The 18,850-nt window shown below is 48.8% G+C and overlaps 2 protein-coding genes across 2 annotated transcripts in view; one reads left to right on the top strand and one right to left on the bottom strand.

The window, feature by feature from the left end:
• Positions 1-11,277, top strand: part of SEC31B (SEC31 homolog B (S. cerevisiae)) — a 28,526-nt gene extending 17,249 nt beyond the window's left edge. Inside the window, 15 exon segments of the mRNA XM_006831468.1 lie at positions 2,628-2,702; positions 2,950-3,033; positions 3,357-3,456; positions 3,907-4,085; positions 4,348-4,474; positions 4,803-4,948; positions 5,659-5,832; positions 6,300-6,461; positions 8,447-8,627; positions 9,019-9,300; positions 9,532-9,590; positions 9,843-9,995; positions 10,280-10,390; positions 10,814-10,885; positions 11,098-11,277. Of these exon segments, the coding sequence (XP_006831531.1) occupies positions 2,628-2,702; positions 2,950-3,033; positions 3,357-3,456; positions 3,907-4,085; positions 4,348-4,474; positions 4,803-4,948; positions 5,659-5,832; positions 6,300-6,461; positions 8,447-8,627; positions 9,019-9,300; positions 9,532-9,590; positions 9,843-9,995; positions 10,280-10,390; positions 10,814-10,885; positions 11,098-11,277 (2,085 nt within the window).
• Positions 11,278-16,510: 5,233 nt separating this feature from the next.
• The window catches only part of WNT8B (wingless-type MMTV integration site family, member 8B), a 3,762-nt gene continuing 1,422 nt past the window's right edge, over positions 16,511-18,850 (bottom strand). Inside the window, exons 3-5 of the mRNA XM_006831467.1 lie at positions 18,117-18,242; positions 17,230-17,372; positions 16,511-17,056 (exon numbers count right to left, since the gene is read on the bottom strand). Of these exons, the coding sequence (XP_006831530.1) occupies positions 16,511-17,056; positions 17,230-17,372; positions 18,117-18,242 (815 nt within the window). The remainder of the gene's footprint in view (positions 17,057-17,229; positions 17,373-18,116; positions 18,243-18,850) is intronic.

Genomic DNA, 18,850 nt, shown 5'->3' with positions numbered 1-18,850 from the left:
CTGAAGGCTGGCAGCTCAGAATTATTTCCCCAAAGCCTGGAACCCAAGTCTTATGACCTAGCCTGGGTCAAATCCAGGGCACACATAAGCACGCTGTGGCCCAAATTACCCGAGCTCCAGCCCTTATTTGTCTTTTTCCTACACCACATCCTCTGGACACAAAACCTTTACCCTTTACCAGAGGCCCAAAGACTATTGTTGAAGTGGGTAGGAAATGTGGCGACAATAAGGGATGATTTCCTTTGTAGCTACTATTGCTGATGTCCTGGATACTTCACCAGAGCCAAGGTGAAGTCTTTTACAGTGTCACGGCAAAGGGCAGATCGTGGGTGGATAGAAAAGCAAGAGGACTGATGGGAAGGGTACATCGTTATGAGCAGGCTCTGAGTCTGTTTTGAGTAGCCCAAAGCCAGTCATTGTGATTCCGCTCGGCGCCCAGGATTCAGGGCCCCTGTATAGTCATCTCTCAGTATCCACGGGGCATTGGTTCCAGGATCCCTGTGGATACCCAAATTCACAAATGCTCAAGTCCCCTATATCAAGTGGCATAGTATTTGCATATAACCTCTGTACATCCTCCATATACTTTAAATCATCTCTCTAGATTTCTTGTATACCTAATATAATGTATATGCTGTATAAATAGCATTTAGCTCCCTCTTAGCTTTTAAGGGATTGCTTTGACCACTTAATTGCTTTTTTCCCTCCCCAAATCTGTTCCATCCATGGTTGGTTGAATCCTTCAAGATCTGGAGGGTCAGCAGTACTCTAGAGGCCTGGATTTAGTTCCATTCTAAGTTATAACACGTGGAGGAGTGCTGTACCTGGGAGAGGAAATGAGCATCTGAGAGGAGAGAGCTGGAAGAAGAGAAGTAGTTGACTGGAAATGGGAGTGGAAGAATTATTCAAATCCTGGTGCTTATAGAGAAGAAAAAAATCAGACAGGACCAGTCCCTAGGGGTCTGAGAAGGACTTGTATCTGTGCTTCAGACATAGTAGGACTCTGTGAGAGTAGACACCAGGGAGCTGGAAGGAGAAGAGGATTTGAGCAAGATCATCAACTCTAGCGTGAAGCTAGAGAGAGCTGTGGGCAGAAAAGAGTGATAATGCTGCTTGTGCTACAAGCAAGCCACAGGGGCTAGATAGCACCAGGAGTGGAAAGGATAGAGGAGTGATCAGGAACTCCACCTTCACTCTGCTGAATAAGGGAGCCGGGGATGCCTACAGGCCTGATGGGAATCTGGCTTAAAATCTCCCCAAGAGCTGTCCATCATGCTAGTTGAGTGTGGAAGAATGTCCAAAGGCAGAGCACGAATGAGTGGCTATGAGAAAGACCATAGTCAGAGGTCAGAGGTCAGTGTTCACTGCAGTATTAATGAACGGGCCAGGCTAGCTAACCCACATTGTTGTTGTTGTTAAGTGCCGTCGAGTCGGTTCCGACCCATAGCGACCCTGTACAGGGTTTCCAAGGGTGTAAATCTTTACGGGAGTAGAAAGCCTCATCTTTCTCCCGCGGAGCGGCTGGTAGTTTCGAACCGCTGACAGTAAGGTTCGCAACCCAATTCGTAACCACTACGCTAGGGAGGGCTAAAGGAAGGCTAGAGTCCTAGTGTGGCACTCTAGGATAAGCACTGGACTTCTGACTCCAAGATCAGTGGTTCACACCTAACAGTCACTCCTTGCAAACCCTATGGTGGTAGTGGTTATTTGCTGTGGAGTCAGTTCCAACTCATAGCGACCCTGTACAGGGTTTCCGAGGCTGTAAATCTTTACAGGAGCAGAAAGCCTCATCTTTCTCCCGCAGAACACCTGGTAGTTTCGAACTACTGACCTTGAGGTTCACAACCCAATTCGTAACCACTACGCTACCAGAGCTCCTTGCAAACCCAGACAGGCTTGTTATGAGTCGAAACTGACTTGATGGCACTTAACAACAACAACAGGAAGACTTGACTCTATAAGACACCAAGTAGGCAAGATGACTCAGTTTAATGTATGAATGCCACTATATCCAGGGGTCTTCTCAGCTAGACATTTAGACTCACACAACTGCCAGAGGGTACACGTGTCTATGGGACAGGAAGCACGGAGTGTCAGCAGGGCAGCGTATGGCAGTCCCTCCCATGGGAGCTCTTGCAGCAATTCACATCACCCATCGTCCAAGAGTTCTTCAGCTCTCCAGAAATCAGCTCCTCAAGGAGATGAGAAGTGTGTTGAGCAGGTACATAAGCTGCCCTGATTTAGGAGCCTCATGTCCCACAGAAGCCAGTGTCTCGTGTCCCCATCAGTGTTTGGTAGTCTATTCATTATTCCTTCCAGTGCAGAGGCAATTTAGCAGCCTCAACAATGTGCCTGGAAATGTGACCTGTGACTTTTATCTGGTTATCAGGATGCTGACTGAAGCTCAAGTGCTCATGCAGATATGGATAGGGTTTTGTTCATACTTTGCCCGCAGCCCAGCAGTGAATCAGAGTAGGGGAAGAAAAGAGACGGTGCTGACCCCAACAGGGTCACTTCCGGGAGTACAGAGAACTGCATTTGAGGGTACAAGATAGCACTGGTTCGGTGTGGGAGGAGGCTCACTCACATCATCTCAATGAGATGTTTCTATGTCTGTGATTACTTAGGTGAGCTTAGAGCAAGACTCCAGAGTGAAATTCCTGACGCTGTTAGGATACAGTACAGATGAGCTTCAGAAGAAGGTAAGCTCCTCGCCACATCAGAAACTGGAAGCAGAGAGTAAGAGAACCCTGTCAAGAAGACAGTTTCTGAATATGTCTCCCTGCATGCTCCATCACTTGGTCTCCCGGGGGTCAGGATGTTTCCCCTCTGAAAATAGCTCAAGGATCTTAGTGAGTCTGGGTGATGGGATATGGATATGGGAAGAGAGAATAATGCAGGTTTGATTTTATGCTGGGGGGTGGGACTCACAGGTGTCTCTCCTGGCAGGTGGCTACGTGGTTGAAGAGTAACAGCCCTCAGCCCAAGGGAAGTGATTTCAATAGTACCAGGCAACAAACCTTTTGCAGCCAGGTACGGTGGGAGCACAGGAGACCTCCCTTTAGCACATCTTTACCCTCCTGGACATTTGCTTTGACTTTAACAAGTACTCAGCTTTGGCAGAAATCCTCAAGCTCCTCAGATCTCTCTTGGAACCTGAGTGAGACACAAGAGTCCATAAGCTTTTAGCTGTGTGTTAACCATGAACTAGGATCTTTCCAAAGTCACCTTGCCTGATCATTCCTCAGCTCTGCCTTAAGGACCCAATAGGAGAGCTTTCAGAGCTAGGCACTAAGTCAACTATCTCACTTCTAAGTTCAATTCCTAAATCGTCACCTCTATCCTTCCCTGTACAGACCTCCAAACATACCACAGAGGGAACTTCTGCCTCCTCAGCCTTCTTTGATGAACTGGTCCCTCAGAACATAACTCCATGGGAGATTCCCATCACAGAAGGTACCCTCCCCCTGGGGAGAAGGAGCCCTCTGCTTGGAAGTAGGTGGGCCCAAAGTTCCTGATGTGAAGAGTTCCCCTTCCTTTTCCCTGCCTCCTCCGTATCCTCTCAAAGCTTAGAGCTTTCTCCCTGGCTATAAATTTTCAAGAATGAGTCCTTCTATGGGAGATTTTTTTCTACCCTTTTTATCATCATTCTTAAAAGACTGTGGTCTTGCCCTTGTTGAACATGTACACATCATACCCATGATATTGCTGCATGAATTCCTTCCCTGATCTTGGGCCCTGTCCTTAAAAGCATTCCTACTGGCCCTGGTCACCCCTGGTTCTATTGCTGAGGAACAGACATCAGGGATCTGGGGGCTAAGAGAAGCTGAGTGATACAGCGGTATGGGAGGTATGATGTAGCGGACAGGAACAGATCTGAAGGGGAAGGCCTATGTCGGCTTGCAGATGCTGATGGACTCCTGAGCCAGGCTCTCCTGCTAGGGGAACTGGGCCCCGCTGTGGAACTGTGTCTGAAGGAAGAGCGCTTTGCTGATGCTATCATCCTGGCCCAGGCTGGGGGTGCAGAGCTGCTGAAGAAAACACAGGAGTGCTACTTGGCCAAGAAAAGAAACAGAATCTCCCCGGTAATTGCCTACCACACAGGAGAGGAGGGGAGGGGAGAGGATTAGTTGGACCTTGTCAGGTAGGTGGCCACCCCTTGGGAATGGTGTTTAGAGTCTCTCGCGTCCACTTTGACCACCACTGCCCCTCCCTCTGGCCCTGGTCAGTGCTCTCAGAGGAAACTCGTTTATGAGCAACTCATGTGGACACACCCCTGGGCATGGCTCCTGTTGTCTGTGTGGATGATGACGGATGGTCTCCTGCTCTCTCTACCCTCTGGTAAAGCTTCTAGCCTGTGTTGTGCAGAAGAATTTGAAGGACGTGGTGTCTGCCTGTGGCCTGCAGAACTGGAGGGAGGTGCTGGCCTTGCTGCTGACGTACTCAGGGCCAGAGGAGCTCCCTGAGCTCTGTGGTAGGTATGGCCCTGCTGCCACCCGAGTTTTTGGATGGAGCCGTATGAGCTCCTTTGTCAATGGACTCAGTGAGGGGTGAGGTGGAGTAGAAGTCTGTGCTCTGGGAGGCCAGGCCGTGTTGTCAGGACCGGAGCATCTATTGTCCTCTTACTTTTTCCTGTCACAACTTGATTCAAGCACTTTACCCTTCAGTACCCAGGAGTAGCCTTGTCAGTCAGTCACTGTAGCCATGCCTCTCGCTCAGGCTCCTCACCTATTTCCAAGCAGGAGACAGGAAGAAGAGTCCAGGGACGCTGTGCCATTAATGAAGTGTCCATCTCTCCGCAGACCTGCTGGGAACGCGAATGGAGCATGAGGGTGGCAAGGCATTAATCTTCAAGGCCAGACTCTGTTATGTGTGCTCAGGGAGTGTGGAGCGACTGGTGGGGTCCTGGGCAAAATGTCACCAGGCCACGTCCCCCATGGCATTGCAGGTACCCCTCTGAACAGGGTACTGGTCATTCCATACCAGGCCGTTGGGAGAGGCTAGTGGGTATGCAGTATGCCAGAAGCCTCTCCCAGTGCTGCTGGGGCCAGGATTTTAGGGGAAGAGAAGGAATCTCAGTGCTTGGGACCTCCTTCCAAGGGTGAGATATCATCTATCTCCCCTTCTCCTTCACAGTCAGGAGAGCACAGCAACAACTGCTTGGGTATTAACCTTGAGAATTTCATCCCAATCCAGGTTTAGTTATATAGGTTCGTTCTGTATTTGAGTAATTATGAGTTTGACCCTTCTATTAGCTGGTGTGAAAAGTTCTGTGGATGGATCCTGCACAAGGCAATCTGTAGGTAACCAGAGAAGGTGAGTGACAGGCTGATGATGAGGCAAAAGTCACACATGAAACAATGGGATAAGAGCGTATCATTGATGATGCAATGGGAGAAGGGCTAAACAAAGCAAACAGAGGAGGCAAAGACGAATAAAAGCCTACGATCCAGCTCAGTCCAGTGAAGGCCATGCCAAACAACTTTGGAGGTGAGGCCAAGTGGCCCTTCTCTTTGCTTGCTGCTGCCACCTGGCTATGGACCGAAAACGCTGCTCTCAGCTCTACCTACGGTGGGAAACCTCTGGGGAAGCTGCGTGGGCTTCGAAGGCAGGCTGTGCTGTGAAAAGCCCTGAACCCCCTCACCTTTGCCCCTGTAGGATCTGATGGAGAAGGTGATGGTCCTCAGCAGGAGCTTGCAGGGATTCCTGGCTCCTGATAGAGTAAGCCCAGGCTGTGCCATAGCTCACACCGTCCTTCTGTATGCCAACCTGTTGGCATCCCAGGGCAGCCTGGCCACTGCCATGAGCTACCTCCCCAGTGATTGTGCTGAGGTGAGTGGGGCCCTGTGGAGAGAAGAAACCATTTCAGTCTGTCATCTCACACTGGCTGAGTACCCACCGAGTACTAGGCACTGTGCTAAATGCAGAAACTTGCAAGATAAATGACTTCTGGTCCCTCAAAAGCAGCTCACTATTGGGGGAAGAACAGAAGTTTGTACAAACCCCATGAGACTTCAGGGTAGGGACTGATTTTGCCCGGATGAGTCAAGGTTAAAATAGTGGACCTGGCCCTTCAAAGGGACGTAGTTTACCAGCAGATATAGAGCATGCCAAACAAAACAGCAAGGAGGAAGTTGTGCAAGTGCTTGGCAGGGTTTAGGGGACTTGGAGTCATCTAAGGTGACTAGAGTGTAAAATGTCAGCTGAAGTCTGACCGCTACAAGGGGCCAGGCTGGTAAGAGGATGGCTTGCTTGTTTTAATTTGACTTTAATACAGTTCTTTATTGCAACTCTTGCAGGCATCAGTTCAGCAGCTGAGAGATCGGCTTTTTCATGCCCAAGACTCTGGTGTCTTAGGCCAACAGTGTCCCCCTTTTCCTTTCCCCCGCATTGTGGTGGGAGCTCCCCCTCATTCTAAAGAGACATCATCTTACAGATTAGGATTTCAGCCTTCTCAGAAGGTAATACTTGTTTATTTATTTGTTCACCAATTAAAAAATAGTTATTAAGTGCCGACCATGTGCCAGACATGGTTCTAGGCATTGGAGTATTTTCATGGCAAAACTGACAAAAATTCCTGATCTTATAGAGCATAGATTCAATGTTTAATAACTTTATTGAACAACTGTTATGCTCTTAGAATAGTAAAGTGCATAAACCATGGTGCTTTTCCTGAAGTAGCTCAGTCTAGTGGAAAGATGTTGTTAAGTGCCGTCGAGTTAATTCTGACTCATAGCGACCCTGTATAGAGCTTCCGAGGAGCAGCTGGTGAGTTTGAACTGCCAACATTGTGGTTCTGAGTCCAGTGCTTATCCTACAGTGCCACACATGTAAAAACCGACTATAGTAAAACTTACAAATGCCATGATTGCAGTATGACAAGGTGTCATGGGATCACACACAAGTAAGCAATTCACTGTGTGGATGTGTGCGTGCGTGTGTGGGCGGGAAGTGTAGGCAATTCAGGGAATGTTTCAAAATGAGTATGATTTTATATATATTGTTGGATTTGATTTGTTAAAGTTTTGTTGGGGATTTGGGGATCTAAATTCACATGCGCTATTTGTCTGTAGTTTTATTTTATGCTGTCATTGTCTAATTTTGGTATCAGGATAACGCTGTTGATGTTGTAAAGTGCCGGCAAGTCAGTTCTGACTCATAGCGACCCTTTATTGGGTTTCCAAGGAGCGGCCTCATAAAATGAGTCAGAAAGTTTCTTAAGGCTTTCTAGAGGAATTATTGTTGTTGTTAAATGCTGTTGAGTCGGTTCTAACTTGTAGTGACCCTGCACAGGGTTTTCGAGCTGCGACTGGTGGATTTGAACTGCTGATCTTCCAGTACTTATCCTATAGTGTCACACCAGAACCAGTAAAATACACACTCACTCAGAGAGAGAGAAATTGAGATTGACTTTGAGGAACCGACTCATTGTGAGAGTCGACACGTCTAAAATCAGGCAGCAGACTGGAGATTCCTTCAGTCTTGTGTCCCAGAGTTCATAAGTCAGGTGACAGGAAGAGTGGAGGCGTTCTGGCAAGACATCTGTGTATAGTGTGGAGGGCAGAATCTACCGGAGGGGAAGCTCTTTCTTGTTCTTCAGGCCTTCAAATAATTGGATGAGGTTTACCCCACACTGTGGAGGATCATCAGTTTCACTTAAGGCTGATTGATTTATTCACATGTAGTACTTCATAACAGCAACTAGTATTTGACCAAACAGACACTATAGGCTTAGCAAAGTTGACACATGAGATTAACATCACAGGATGTGTACCCTCTTATTCTAATTTTGGAAGAGACTGTTTAAAATTGGTATTAATTCTTTGAATGTTTGGTAAAGTTCTCCAGTGAAACCATCTGGACATGAAGATTTGTTTGTTTAATTAATTAATTAATGGTGATTTTTAATTACAACTTCAATTTCTTTATGAGTTACAAGACTCTTCAGGTTATCTATCAGCTTGGCTGAGTTTTACTAGTTTATAGTTTCTAAGAGATTGGTCTGTTGCTGAACTGAAAACAAAATGAGTGTCAAGTTGTTTGCTGTATTCGTTTATTAACGTTAAAGGCTGCAGGGTCTGTTATGAATAATCCTAATTTCATTCCTGATATTTGATGATTCGTGTCTTTTCTGTGGAGCCATGGTAGCACAGTGAAGGTTTGACTGCTAAGTGAAATGTCAGTCTCTTGGCAGAATAAAAATGAGACATTCTGTTTCTGTGCAGAGCGCAGCCTTGGAAGTCGTATGGGGCAGTTCTCCTCTAACTGTTGAGTTGAATCGGCTAAACAGCAATGGAATTTTTGGTTATCTTTTCTGTTTTAATCTTTGTCAATCTTTATAAGTTTTATATTTTTCCCCAAAGAAAGAGCTTTCCTTTCATTAATTGCCTATTTTCAGTTGTTTCCTTTGCTTTTCCTAAAAGGTGGTCCTTTGCTATCTTTACAGGTCTCAACGTTACCTCCAAGACCAAGGCTTTTCACTCCTCAGTCAGTACCAGTGATGCCCTTGCCACCTGCCCCCCATCCAAGCCCTTCTCAGGGTTCCAGAGCTCAGAGTCTAAATGACAGCAGAGCACCTGGGCCTCCTGTTGGCCAGCCCGGTGAGTGAGCAAGGGGACTGATGACCTGTCTGGGCAGATTACAGGGTCCTCAGGGAAGCAATCGGCCTGGCCAGCAGGGATCTGGGACGTAGTGCGTTATTGCAGTGACAGGAACTTAAAAATCAAAGTCAAGGATCCCAGCACTAGCGTGGCCATGGGCACTTGACTTAGCCACTGTTTCTTTTGTAAAATGAGAATACTGATTTGTGTGTCATTTCAACCCCACAGGATTGTTTTGAGAGTCAAATAGGAATGTAGTTAAACTGATTTTTGTCAGTGTAGATCTCTGTGCACATGTATGAAATGAAGCCTGTGTTATTTCTTTATTCCTCCTGGCCTGGCCTTCCTGATGTGCCTCTGGCTCTCTCCCAGTGTGAAGTGGAGTGGCACATGACCTACTCTTTCTACTCCACTCCAGTTCTATTGCAGCCACAACTCTTAGGAGGACAAAGGACTCAAACTCCTAACCCTGTGGGACTCCCTGGAATGTGGCTTCTTCCTGGTCACCCTCCACCCACAGCACCCCCAGGCATCACACAGCCTGGCTCTACTTTCCTGCCTGAGACTCCGCGAATGCCTCCTGTGAGCTCCCAGCCCCCAGCCCCTCCTGTGAGCCTCCCTGCACCATACCCTCCAGGAGGACTGGGTGTTCCGTGTTCTACTGCCCTCCCAACCACCGGCATCTTCACTCCTCACCCAGGTCAGTCTTCCATCAGTGGCTTTTCTCTTTTGAGTCAGGGCCTCGCTCTCCTTCCCCACTTCCCCTGAGAGTCTTTCTCCTCAAGCCAATGACTGGGCTGGAGAATATCAAATGGGAGTGTGGCTGGCCTGTAGAGGAAGAAACAGTGAAATCCAACTAGAATATTCTATTGACCTTTGGGCCAAAATTTCCAATGTGCCTATAAATGCCTCTATCTCTTTTACCCTTCAGGCTCTCAACATCCCTGGAAAGATCTGTCAGCTCCCAGGGGGACCCTCCAGAGTCACAAGGTCAATGCATCAACCCTACGTCCCCTGCCCCGCCACCAGCTCTACTCATACATTTTCCAGTGACTGAATTCAGCCCATTCCTTTCCACTCTCGGGCATCCACTCTGTTCTTTCTCTTCTCCCTCTCCCATGTACACATCAGTCCTCCCATTTCCCCTCATGATTCTGTCCTTCTTCTCTCTCAGAATGCCTGCCATGCCCCCAAGGAGTCTCTTCAGCAAAGACTCATGTTTCTTTCTTTGTCTCTCTTTAGTTGCCAGAGATATTTATGCCTCCAACACCAATTACTGCTCCAGTTATGAGCCTCATCCCTGAGCCACAAGGGGGTCTTTCCTCACTTCCCTCTGTCCCTGGCCGTGCTCTCCCCGGGGCTCCAGGAGAGATCAACCTGCAGGTGACAGGGACAGTGTGAACCAACCCCCCCCCAACCCCCCCCGGGAAACCTTCCAGACCATTTTGGGTGTAGGGAACATGCAAAATGGGCCTCGTTCCTCAAGTTAGAGGCAGTCTGAACTGAAGTTGACTGGGGGTTAGGGACCAGGTGTATTTACTGCTGAGAAGGGGAGGATGCTGTCCCCAGTTCTGCTCTAGTGGGAGCAGTGTGACTCTTGAGTCCCTGAAATTAGTCCCTAGGGATGCCATGCCAAGGACAGCTTGCCTGTCTAGCCTCTCTCCCTGCTCCTTCATCAGCAACTGTCACCTCGGAAGATAGGGAAGAAAGAACTGCCTCCAGAACATCAGTCCTTGAAAACCAGCTTCGACACACTTCTGCAGCGCTGCTCCCTGTCTGCCACGGACTCAGTAAGTGTCAGCTGCGTACACCCTGAGCGGGTTCCGGGACCCCTCAGCTGTGGACTCTTCTCACTGCCTGTGGACCTACCCTGTCTGTATGTTATACTTATTTGATATCATGGAGAGGAGTTTGGAATCTGGTGTGATGTCCAGCTCAGTGGCAACAGGATCTAATCATAGCGAGATTTAACTCTTAGGAAGGCAGCAGGGGGTAATGGCAGGCAGCAAAGCTAGGAGTAAGGAAGCCTGTCATTCGTTCACTCTCGCTGAATGGGAGCAAGTTACCTACTGTCTTCAGACCTCTACCTCCTCCTCTGTGAAATGAAGGAGGTAGCATTAAACCCTTCTAGTGCTAACGTCTTGTGACTCTTTGTATTCCTGTCTAGTATTAGACTTGGAGACTGGGGTTCGAATCCATTTCTTTCCCTGCAGAAAACAAAACGGAAGTTGAATGAGGCAGCCAAACGTCTAGAACGTCTATATGAGAAACTATGGGAGGGGACGGTAAGTATACTGATGATGTACCTCTGCCTCCTGCCCTTCCACCATGACCCATGGACAAGGTTCCCAGCGTCTTCTCTTCCCATATGCCTCACTGACCCAAAATACATCTTGGCTGGTTTGGGCTCCAGAACTTGAGTCCCCTCCTGTTCCTTCCATGCTGCCAGGGTAGGGGCTGGGTTGGGTTGACTAATCCCGTGTCAATCTCTCCACAGCTCTCGCCTCAGGTCCTGGCTGGGCTCCACGAGGTGGCCCGGTGTGTGGATGCAGGAAGCTTTGAACAGGGCCTCGCAGTGCATGCCCAGGTGGTGGCCTACAGCAGCTTCAGCGAGGTGTCCAGCTTCATGCCTATCCTGAAGGCTGTCCTCACCATTGCTCAGAGGCTGCAGGGCTGAGCCAGGTGGCCACGTCCACTGCTATGTAACTTCTCCACTAAGAAAGAAGGGATTTCAGAACAGATTCTGTTTCTTTTCCCAACCCTCTTCCCTGCCTGGCAGATACATGATGCTAGATGCTTGGCTCCAAACCAGTTGAGTGCCTACCTGAGACCCCTTTCTGCCTTGCTTAGAATCTGCCTAAGCTTCTAACAGCCACAGAGGCAGAGTCTAGGGCCAGTTCTTCACTTTCTTAGTATCACAATCTGATGGAACCTAGATCAGGATCTTTTCTGTCTCACGGGTATCCTGTTTAGGTGCCTTCTGAGAAGGTGAACGGGATCATTATTTCCAAGTCTACCTCTGCTGTACTCATCTTATGGGTCTTGTTTTCACCCTTCTGTGGGCTCTGAGCCTGATTTTACCCTCTACCTGCCTCTGACCTCCTAGTCCCAGGTCCACATCTCTCTGTAGCTCCAGGGACTTGGAGGAGTTGACTTATGGAGTCATGGAGCTGAGGAGGATGAAATCATGCTGAGCAGGACTGAGAGCTACTTTTTTCAGTGGAACTGTTCCTCTTCCAGCTTAATTTAGGGTGGACTAGGTGTCCTGGTGGAGTCCTGGTGTGGCGCTGTGAGTTAATGCGCCAGACTGCAAAGCCCTTTGAACTACAAGGTCGGTGGTTCAAGCTTACCAGTCGCTCCTTGGAAACCCTATGCAGGGTCGCTATGGGTCAGAACCAATTCAACGGCACTTAATAACAACAATAGGAATCCTGGTGTGGCATTGTGGGTTAATGCGCCAGACTGCAAAGCCATTTGAACTGAAAGGTCGGCGGTTCAAGCTCAAAAGCTGCTCCTTGGAAACCCTATACAGGGTCACTATGGGTCAGAATCGATTCGCAATGGCACTTAACAACAGGTCAGGTGGGAGGTATAACCAGGGAGCTGCCTTAGTCTGTGAGATAAGAGCAGAGGGGCTATAACCCATGAAGGCTGGTCCCTGATTCCACCTCCACCTGTGTACCTGTGTTTGGGACCTTGCCCAAGGCCCTACAGTACCATTCATTCTGGGACTGTAAACCCCATTCTGGAATAGGAGCCATATTAACAGAAGACTCTTCCAGCACTTTCTTCAAAGGTTGGGGCTTTCTCCCCCTCAGCTACCCCCGTATCTCAGGGCTACCTTCCCTGGCTGCACTTTCGTGGTTGGACTCTGCACTTGATGCGCTGATGGGTTTAATGGTATAATACAGCTGCTTTGATTTGGTTTCCTCTGGGCCCTGTTTTACTTCTGTTCCTGTTGCCTGCACCCTCATATTTCAGAGGAGAGTTTGGGGGAAAGATAAGGAGTCAAGAGACTTGAAGAAAGGTGGTGTGCCGTCGAAGTGAATTAGGTCCCAAGTCTCTCTCCTGGCAGCATTTGTGACCACTGTGCTGCATGTGTACATGTTCATCCGTGCCTGGCATGCAGCTCCAGGGCTTCCCCACACCACTTCAGGCCTGAGCTCAGCTGCACAAAGGGACTGGGTGTGAAGCCAGGGGCTACTAGCCCTAATCCTGTTGCAGATCCCATGGTGTCTGCAGGCTAGATGTGTATGTTTGGGAGGGAGGGATTGTTAGGCAGTATTTGTTTGTAAAGCCACTTGCTCTTCAGATAATACTTGCACTAACTTCTATTGATGAAGCAGTGTGAGCCCCAGCAAAGTCCTTTCCCAAAGTGTCTTTGAAGCCAAGAACCCATTGAAGGGAAGAAAGGCCCGGAGAGGGGATTAGTTTGTTCAGCAGCTGTGAATTTCAGTGGGAGGTTGATGAACTCCGAAGTCTTTGTTTAAATTAAAGGGGGGTAGAAAAAAGCCGCTGCTGGAGCGAGAGCCCCACTTGGGGCCCTGAACTAACACAAGGAGAAGTCTGAGCTGCAGGGAGCTGTGTACTGACTGCGGAGACTTTTCCCAAACACTTTCCGAAAAGGTGTTGTGAGAAGACCAGGGGGCGGAGTGGGGGATTAGCATGTGAAATGAAGTTTTCATTGACTCCAGTGGGGGTAGAAGGCTATTTTAATGGCATTTTGTTCCCTTATTTTCTCTCCTTGAGCTCTTTAGAGATATTGTTTTGCTAAGGCAGGCTTTCTTCCCCTTCTTTCCAGTCTGAAGATTGCCTCTATGGGAGCCAACATAAATATTTCTCCTTCAGGAATGCGGGTTAATTAAAAGGAAATGAATGAGTGGAAGCAACCAATCCAGACCCACAATAGGCGAGTGCCCTGGCCTGCCCTCCCCTCCCACCACCACCAGCGCCACCAGCGCTGAGGACGACCCCGTCTCTGTCTTTGCCCTAACCTGCTGCTAAGGCCAGTTTAGGCTGGGATTCTTTCAAAAAAAAAGAAAGCCGGGCCAGGGACAGGAAGGAGACAGTGTTTTGTCCACCCCAACCAGTGTCCTTATCACTTCTCAGGACCCCCTCTTCCTCTGTCCTCTAGTTAAACAGATGGGCTCCTAAAGAGCTCACTAAGAGGGAAGGGCCTACGCGCCGCACTCACCACACGGTCACTTACTAATGGACAGAACAAGCTGTTCATCTTTTTCTGATGTGTTTAAATCTGTAAAACCAAACATTTGACTAGCTGATCTCTAGATGTCTTAAGCAGCTGTTCTGGAGTTCTCTGCACATAGCCCGCAATTATGGATAGATCCCAGCCTCGCCTTCATGAACGCAGAACCCGTACCTGTGTGGCCTTCACCCCTGTTTCTACTCTTCTCCACTCTGTTTGCTGAATGAAGACATGAATGAATTGATAATGCAAAAGGGGAAAATGCAATACAGATTTAATGTACTCAGTAATGCTTTGTTTATGGAAATTAAAAGAATCTTGTATCTGGTATCAATCATATTCATTTTGCAATACAAAACAATAACCTATTAAAGAACAATCTGGCAGTGTGATGTGTTTAGAATACTGGCCTAGAGTTATCAAAATGGAGTCCAATAGTTTCCTTCCTTCTATGCTGAGAGGCCTCCTGGAGAATGCAGCTTTTGCTTTAAGACACAGGACTTTCTGATCAGACTATTTTCCTATATTGTTGTTAAGTGCTGGTGAGTCGGTTCTGACTCGTAGAGACTCTATATAGGTTTCCGAGGAGCAATAATACAGCCAGCCAAGTGGGACAGCTAGGTTAGTATATACTGCTGCTTGATTAGGCGAGAAGGGCAAATTGGGGGATTCAGGAGGCTCGGAGCAAAGGGGTTTTTTGCTGATAGAGCTGGTTTTTTGCTGATAGGCAGGAGGAGACCCTGGAGGGAAGTATAGCCCTTGTAAGGATATATCCCCTCTCCTCAGTAAGTGTTCAGAGGTTGGGAAAATGGGTACAGGTGTGGCCAGGGGCCTGGCTTCTGACTGTTGTCTCAGTTTGGGGTATGGGAACACTTCTCCTCTTACATACAGGTCTTAGAGTCTCAGCCCTGGTAGCAACTTGGAAGTATACCTCCTCTGCACCTGCCCTGGGGTTGTCTAGCATCGGAACAGTTCTACTTCAGAAGAGCTGCCCATTGTCCAGACAAATGTCGGGGAAGGGAACTGCCTGGGAAGCTCCTTGGATTACAGAGAATCAGATTGGCTCTTCCTTCCCCAGAGCCCTGTTCATAAACAGGTTCCAGCTGTACTGCTTTTCTCTGACAATAGAACTAGAAGACTGGAGCAAGCTTGTGGCTGCTTAGTACATGTGCTAGTAGATTTATGTGGATGATTCACTAAGCACTGGTGGCAGATTCAGCCTCAGTCAAGTTAGAATAACTACTTTGAGCAGAGAAGGGAGGAAGCTGACAAGGTGAGAGGGAGGAGAGGGCTAAAGGGCCCACCTTCAATTCCGATACTTCAGTACCCGGGAAAGCAGGTACACTTCACAATGACTGCAATAAATTAAATTTCAAGGTGCTCAGCTGCCTCTTAGCAACAGTTTCATTGCAGAAGTTTATTTACTAGAGGAAGTTATCCAATGCCCCGAATCCTGTTTGAGAACCAGGTTAGTGAAAGAGGGTCCCAGTTTTGCCTTCCTTATGACCCTATTTTAGAAGTGACGTCTGAATGGGAAATTGGCTTTATTTAGGTCAGCCTCTCAGCTCTGAGGCTGGAAGAAGTGTATTCCTTGGAGGCCAGGATGGCTAAGCTTTGTCTCTCATACTTTGGACATATTGTCAGGAGGGATGTCATGCTGGAGAAGGATGTCATGCTGGGTAAGATGGAGGGTCAGAGAAAAAGAGGAAGACCCCCAACGAGATGGATCAGCCAGGTGGCATCATTGATGGCGTCAAGTGTGACAGCGGTAGTGAGGTTGGCCCAGGATCGGACATTGTTTCGTTCTGCTGTGCATGGGGTTGCTATGAGTCTGTTCTGACTCGATGGCACCTGACAACAATAGCTCTGAGGAACAAGGACCTTTTAAGGAAGGAGAAGTAAAGTTGGTGGCTAAGAGGAAATGGATTGAGATAGGGAAATGGCAACTTTAAAGAGTAAAAGGTGACCGAGTAAAAGCTTTTATGGTGGCCTTAGACATTTTGGGTACTAAAGTACTTTGGATGACGGAGAAGGTCTTTGCCCCATTGGTAAAGTCCCCTGAAGAATGATCAGAGAGGGTATCACAAGAAGAGTGGCATCCTCTGCCTCTAGGAGACACCTCTCAAAGACATGCCTTTTCCTGGATCAATAGGCTTTTCAGAGCAAAAAAAAAAAGGTGAAAGGGGGAAGAGAACAGAGCGTTTGAAATTCCTGGGTAGTCTACCAACTGCCAGGAATGAAAAGCCAAACCGGGGCTCTGCAGCAGTAGGAAGATGTGGCTAAGGCAGTGATGCAGCAGCAGAAAGAGGGTGGGGTGAGTGCTTGGCTCGAGAGAATGACTGGGTCGGGGAACGCCATGGCTTTTCTCAGGCCTTGCTATCTATGAAAGTCTTTCCATTCCTAAGGCTTGATAGGTCAGGTCAGGTGTTATGGCAGCTAGGAAGGGGAGAAGGAACGCCTATTTCATCTAGTCCAAGGAAGAACCAAAGTTCAAAATCTTAGGAAAGAGAGTCCAGACTTAACGCGGGCTGTGAGAACAGAACTGCAGGAGCGGGCAGACGTTAGCAGGCTTGCAACGCAGAGCCTCTCCCGCTCAGGATCCTAGGACTTGGGAATGCGGGTTCCTCTTCCCTAGGCTCCTCTAATTCTGGAATCCCTAAAAGAAGCCAAGGGCAAATGGGGAAAGGAGCGGGGAGAGGAGACCCTAAGATTTTCTCCCGGCCTTGTGCGCAGTGCCCCCACGCGGCCGCTCCGCGCGGCTACAAAAGTACTTGGTGACTCGCCGCCTGCATTGCTCGCAGCGGACAGCGCAGCACCAGTGGAATTTGCAGTTGCAGCTGGACACTGTCTCCGCGCGGCGCTCCTCCACCGCCAACCCACAGTCCCCGCAGAGCCGGCGGCAGCTGCGGCGCTCCCAGCGGCCCAGGGCCCGCCCGCGCCGCAGGCACTCCCGGCCTTCGGTGCCCAGCAGCCCTAGCGTTTTGTTTTCCAGGCAGTAGTCCGGGGAGTCCTCCAGGTGCACCAGCTCCCGGGTGGAGATGGAGCGGAAGGTGTCGGCGATGGCCCCGCGGCCCGCCGCGCTGTTGCCAGCACCTTGTAGCAGGTCCACCTTGAGGGCTGCGTGGTACTTCTCCTTCAGGTGCGCGCCCACCTCGCGGAACTCGGGCAGCTGCAGCCAGCAGGTCTGTGTGGTGCAGCTGCCAGACACTCCGTGGCACTTACACGTGCGTTTCATGGTGCCCTTCACCGCCTGGAGAATAGACCAAGGAGTGAGAGGGCCGTTGTTTCTCGGCCGCTGCCAGGCGTCTAGCTAACTCACGGGGCCAGCCCCCTCGGTATCCCGATTTTCCAATCCATTCAATGAACTAGAGAGTTGTTGGTGGATGAAGTGTACTGCCTAATACTAGGGTCTGCGGGGCTCACCTTGCGGCCAGCTTCGTTGTTATGCAGGTTCATGGCTGCCCGGGCATCCTGTCCTGTCTCCAGGGCATCGACGAATTGCTTGGAAATGGCCTCTCCGAAACCTACGTTATCACTGCAGCCTCCCCACAGCCAGCCTTGGCCCCCTGGAAAAGTGCAGAGGGACTAAGGTCACCGAGCTGGCAGTGTGAGTCTTCTCGCCTGCTGTTTCTAATTGAGTTTGGGGGATCCAGGATGGGATGGATTAAGGTTGGGTTTAGTTTGAGTTTGGAAGTTTGTTTGTTTGTTTTGCCACCTTTGCGCTCCCTTTCCTAGCCTCACTCAATCTTCTGCTCACAGCTCAGTGACGTAAGTAGTTGCCTAGTAGATTTTGTGACTGCACACCTCTCAGTTTACAGAGCCTTTGGACAGAGTGTGCATGTGTCAGACTTGCAATTGAGGTCCGGAAGGGACAAAATGGTGTGTGTGTGTGTGTGTGTGAGTGAAATGCCAGCTTTTAGGGAGAGAGAAGGTTGTAACTGAAATAACATGGAACAAGGAGGTTGGAAGCTGAACAGAAGGGCACAAAGTTCTAGAGATAGTGAAGGTAGACAGGGATAAGCAACATGGAAGGGAATCCTCCCTACGTCTGAAAGACAGAGGATCGAGGCAGCAGAGAGGGCTGTTTCTTTATCATTACTTTGTTAAATTAAGGAAAATGAGATTCCCAAGCTACATTCAGCTTGCTTTTCACTGTAGGGTTTGGGCTCAAACTGGTTTAGGCTTCTTCAGCACGCTATTTCTGAGATTTAGAAGACTACAATTGTTCAGACTTTCATTCTTTACCCCAGCAAGCTCTTCGTTGTCTAAGTAAACTGAGTTGTCCTACTCACCCCAACATAGCTACTCACCCAGTTGCCCATTGCGGGAGTCGTCACAGCCACAGTTGTCAAAATCCCCAAGGCTGCAGTTTCTAGTCAGGGTGTACATGACCCCAGCAGAACTGATGGCATGCACAAACGCTGTTTCCCGATTCGCTGGCAGGAACCAAAAATTGGGGGCATTAGAGGAAGGATTTGCAGCCCATCCTTACACTCTCCCTTCTCAGCTCCCACCTGTTTCCCCATCTTTATAAAGCACCTCACCTTCTCCTAGTATCTCCTCTAACCCTGGCCTCAGCCCTACTTTTCTCCCCTCTCCTCCTTTCAAGTCACACATTTTATGACTGGCTGGCTAGATTTTGTTGACATGCATGATCATAAAAGGTTTAGGTAGGAAAGAGCCTGAGGAAGCAGTGGAAAGGGAGATGAATCTGAGGTCAGGTTGTCAAGAACCTATTCCTGGCTTCCTCCTGGAACACTGGCATCTAAAAGGCATGCCTCACTTAGTCCTGAAAAGAAAGTCTGAAAGGCCTAGTCAGTCTTTATCTTCTTCATGGGAATCTGGTGTCCTACTCACTTTTCAGATGCCCACTGCCTCTCTGCTGAACCTGCTAAAGATTGGGGAAAGGGGCTAAGAGCACAGGGAATTATGACCCCAACCTACCTCTTGTTGTTATGTATATTATTAGGAAATATTTTACCCAACTGGGAGGCCAAGAGTGGTATAGGATAAGGGGTGAAGCAAGGTCTGTTTGTGAAGCAGA

This window comes from Chrysochloris asiatica, unplaced genomic scaffold (genome assembly GCF_000296735.1).
Source record: "Chrysochloris asiatica unplaced genomic scaffold, ChrAsi1.0 scaffold00003, whole genome shotgun sequence".
Taxonomy (NCBI): Eukaryota; Metazoa; Chordata; class Mammalia; order Afrosoricida; family Chrysochloridae; genus Chrysochloris; species Chrysochloris asiatica.
Note: the sequence above shows the minus strand (reverse complement) of the source record. Positions and strands in the feature narration are given on the sequence as shown.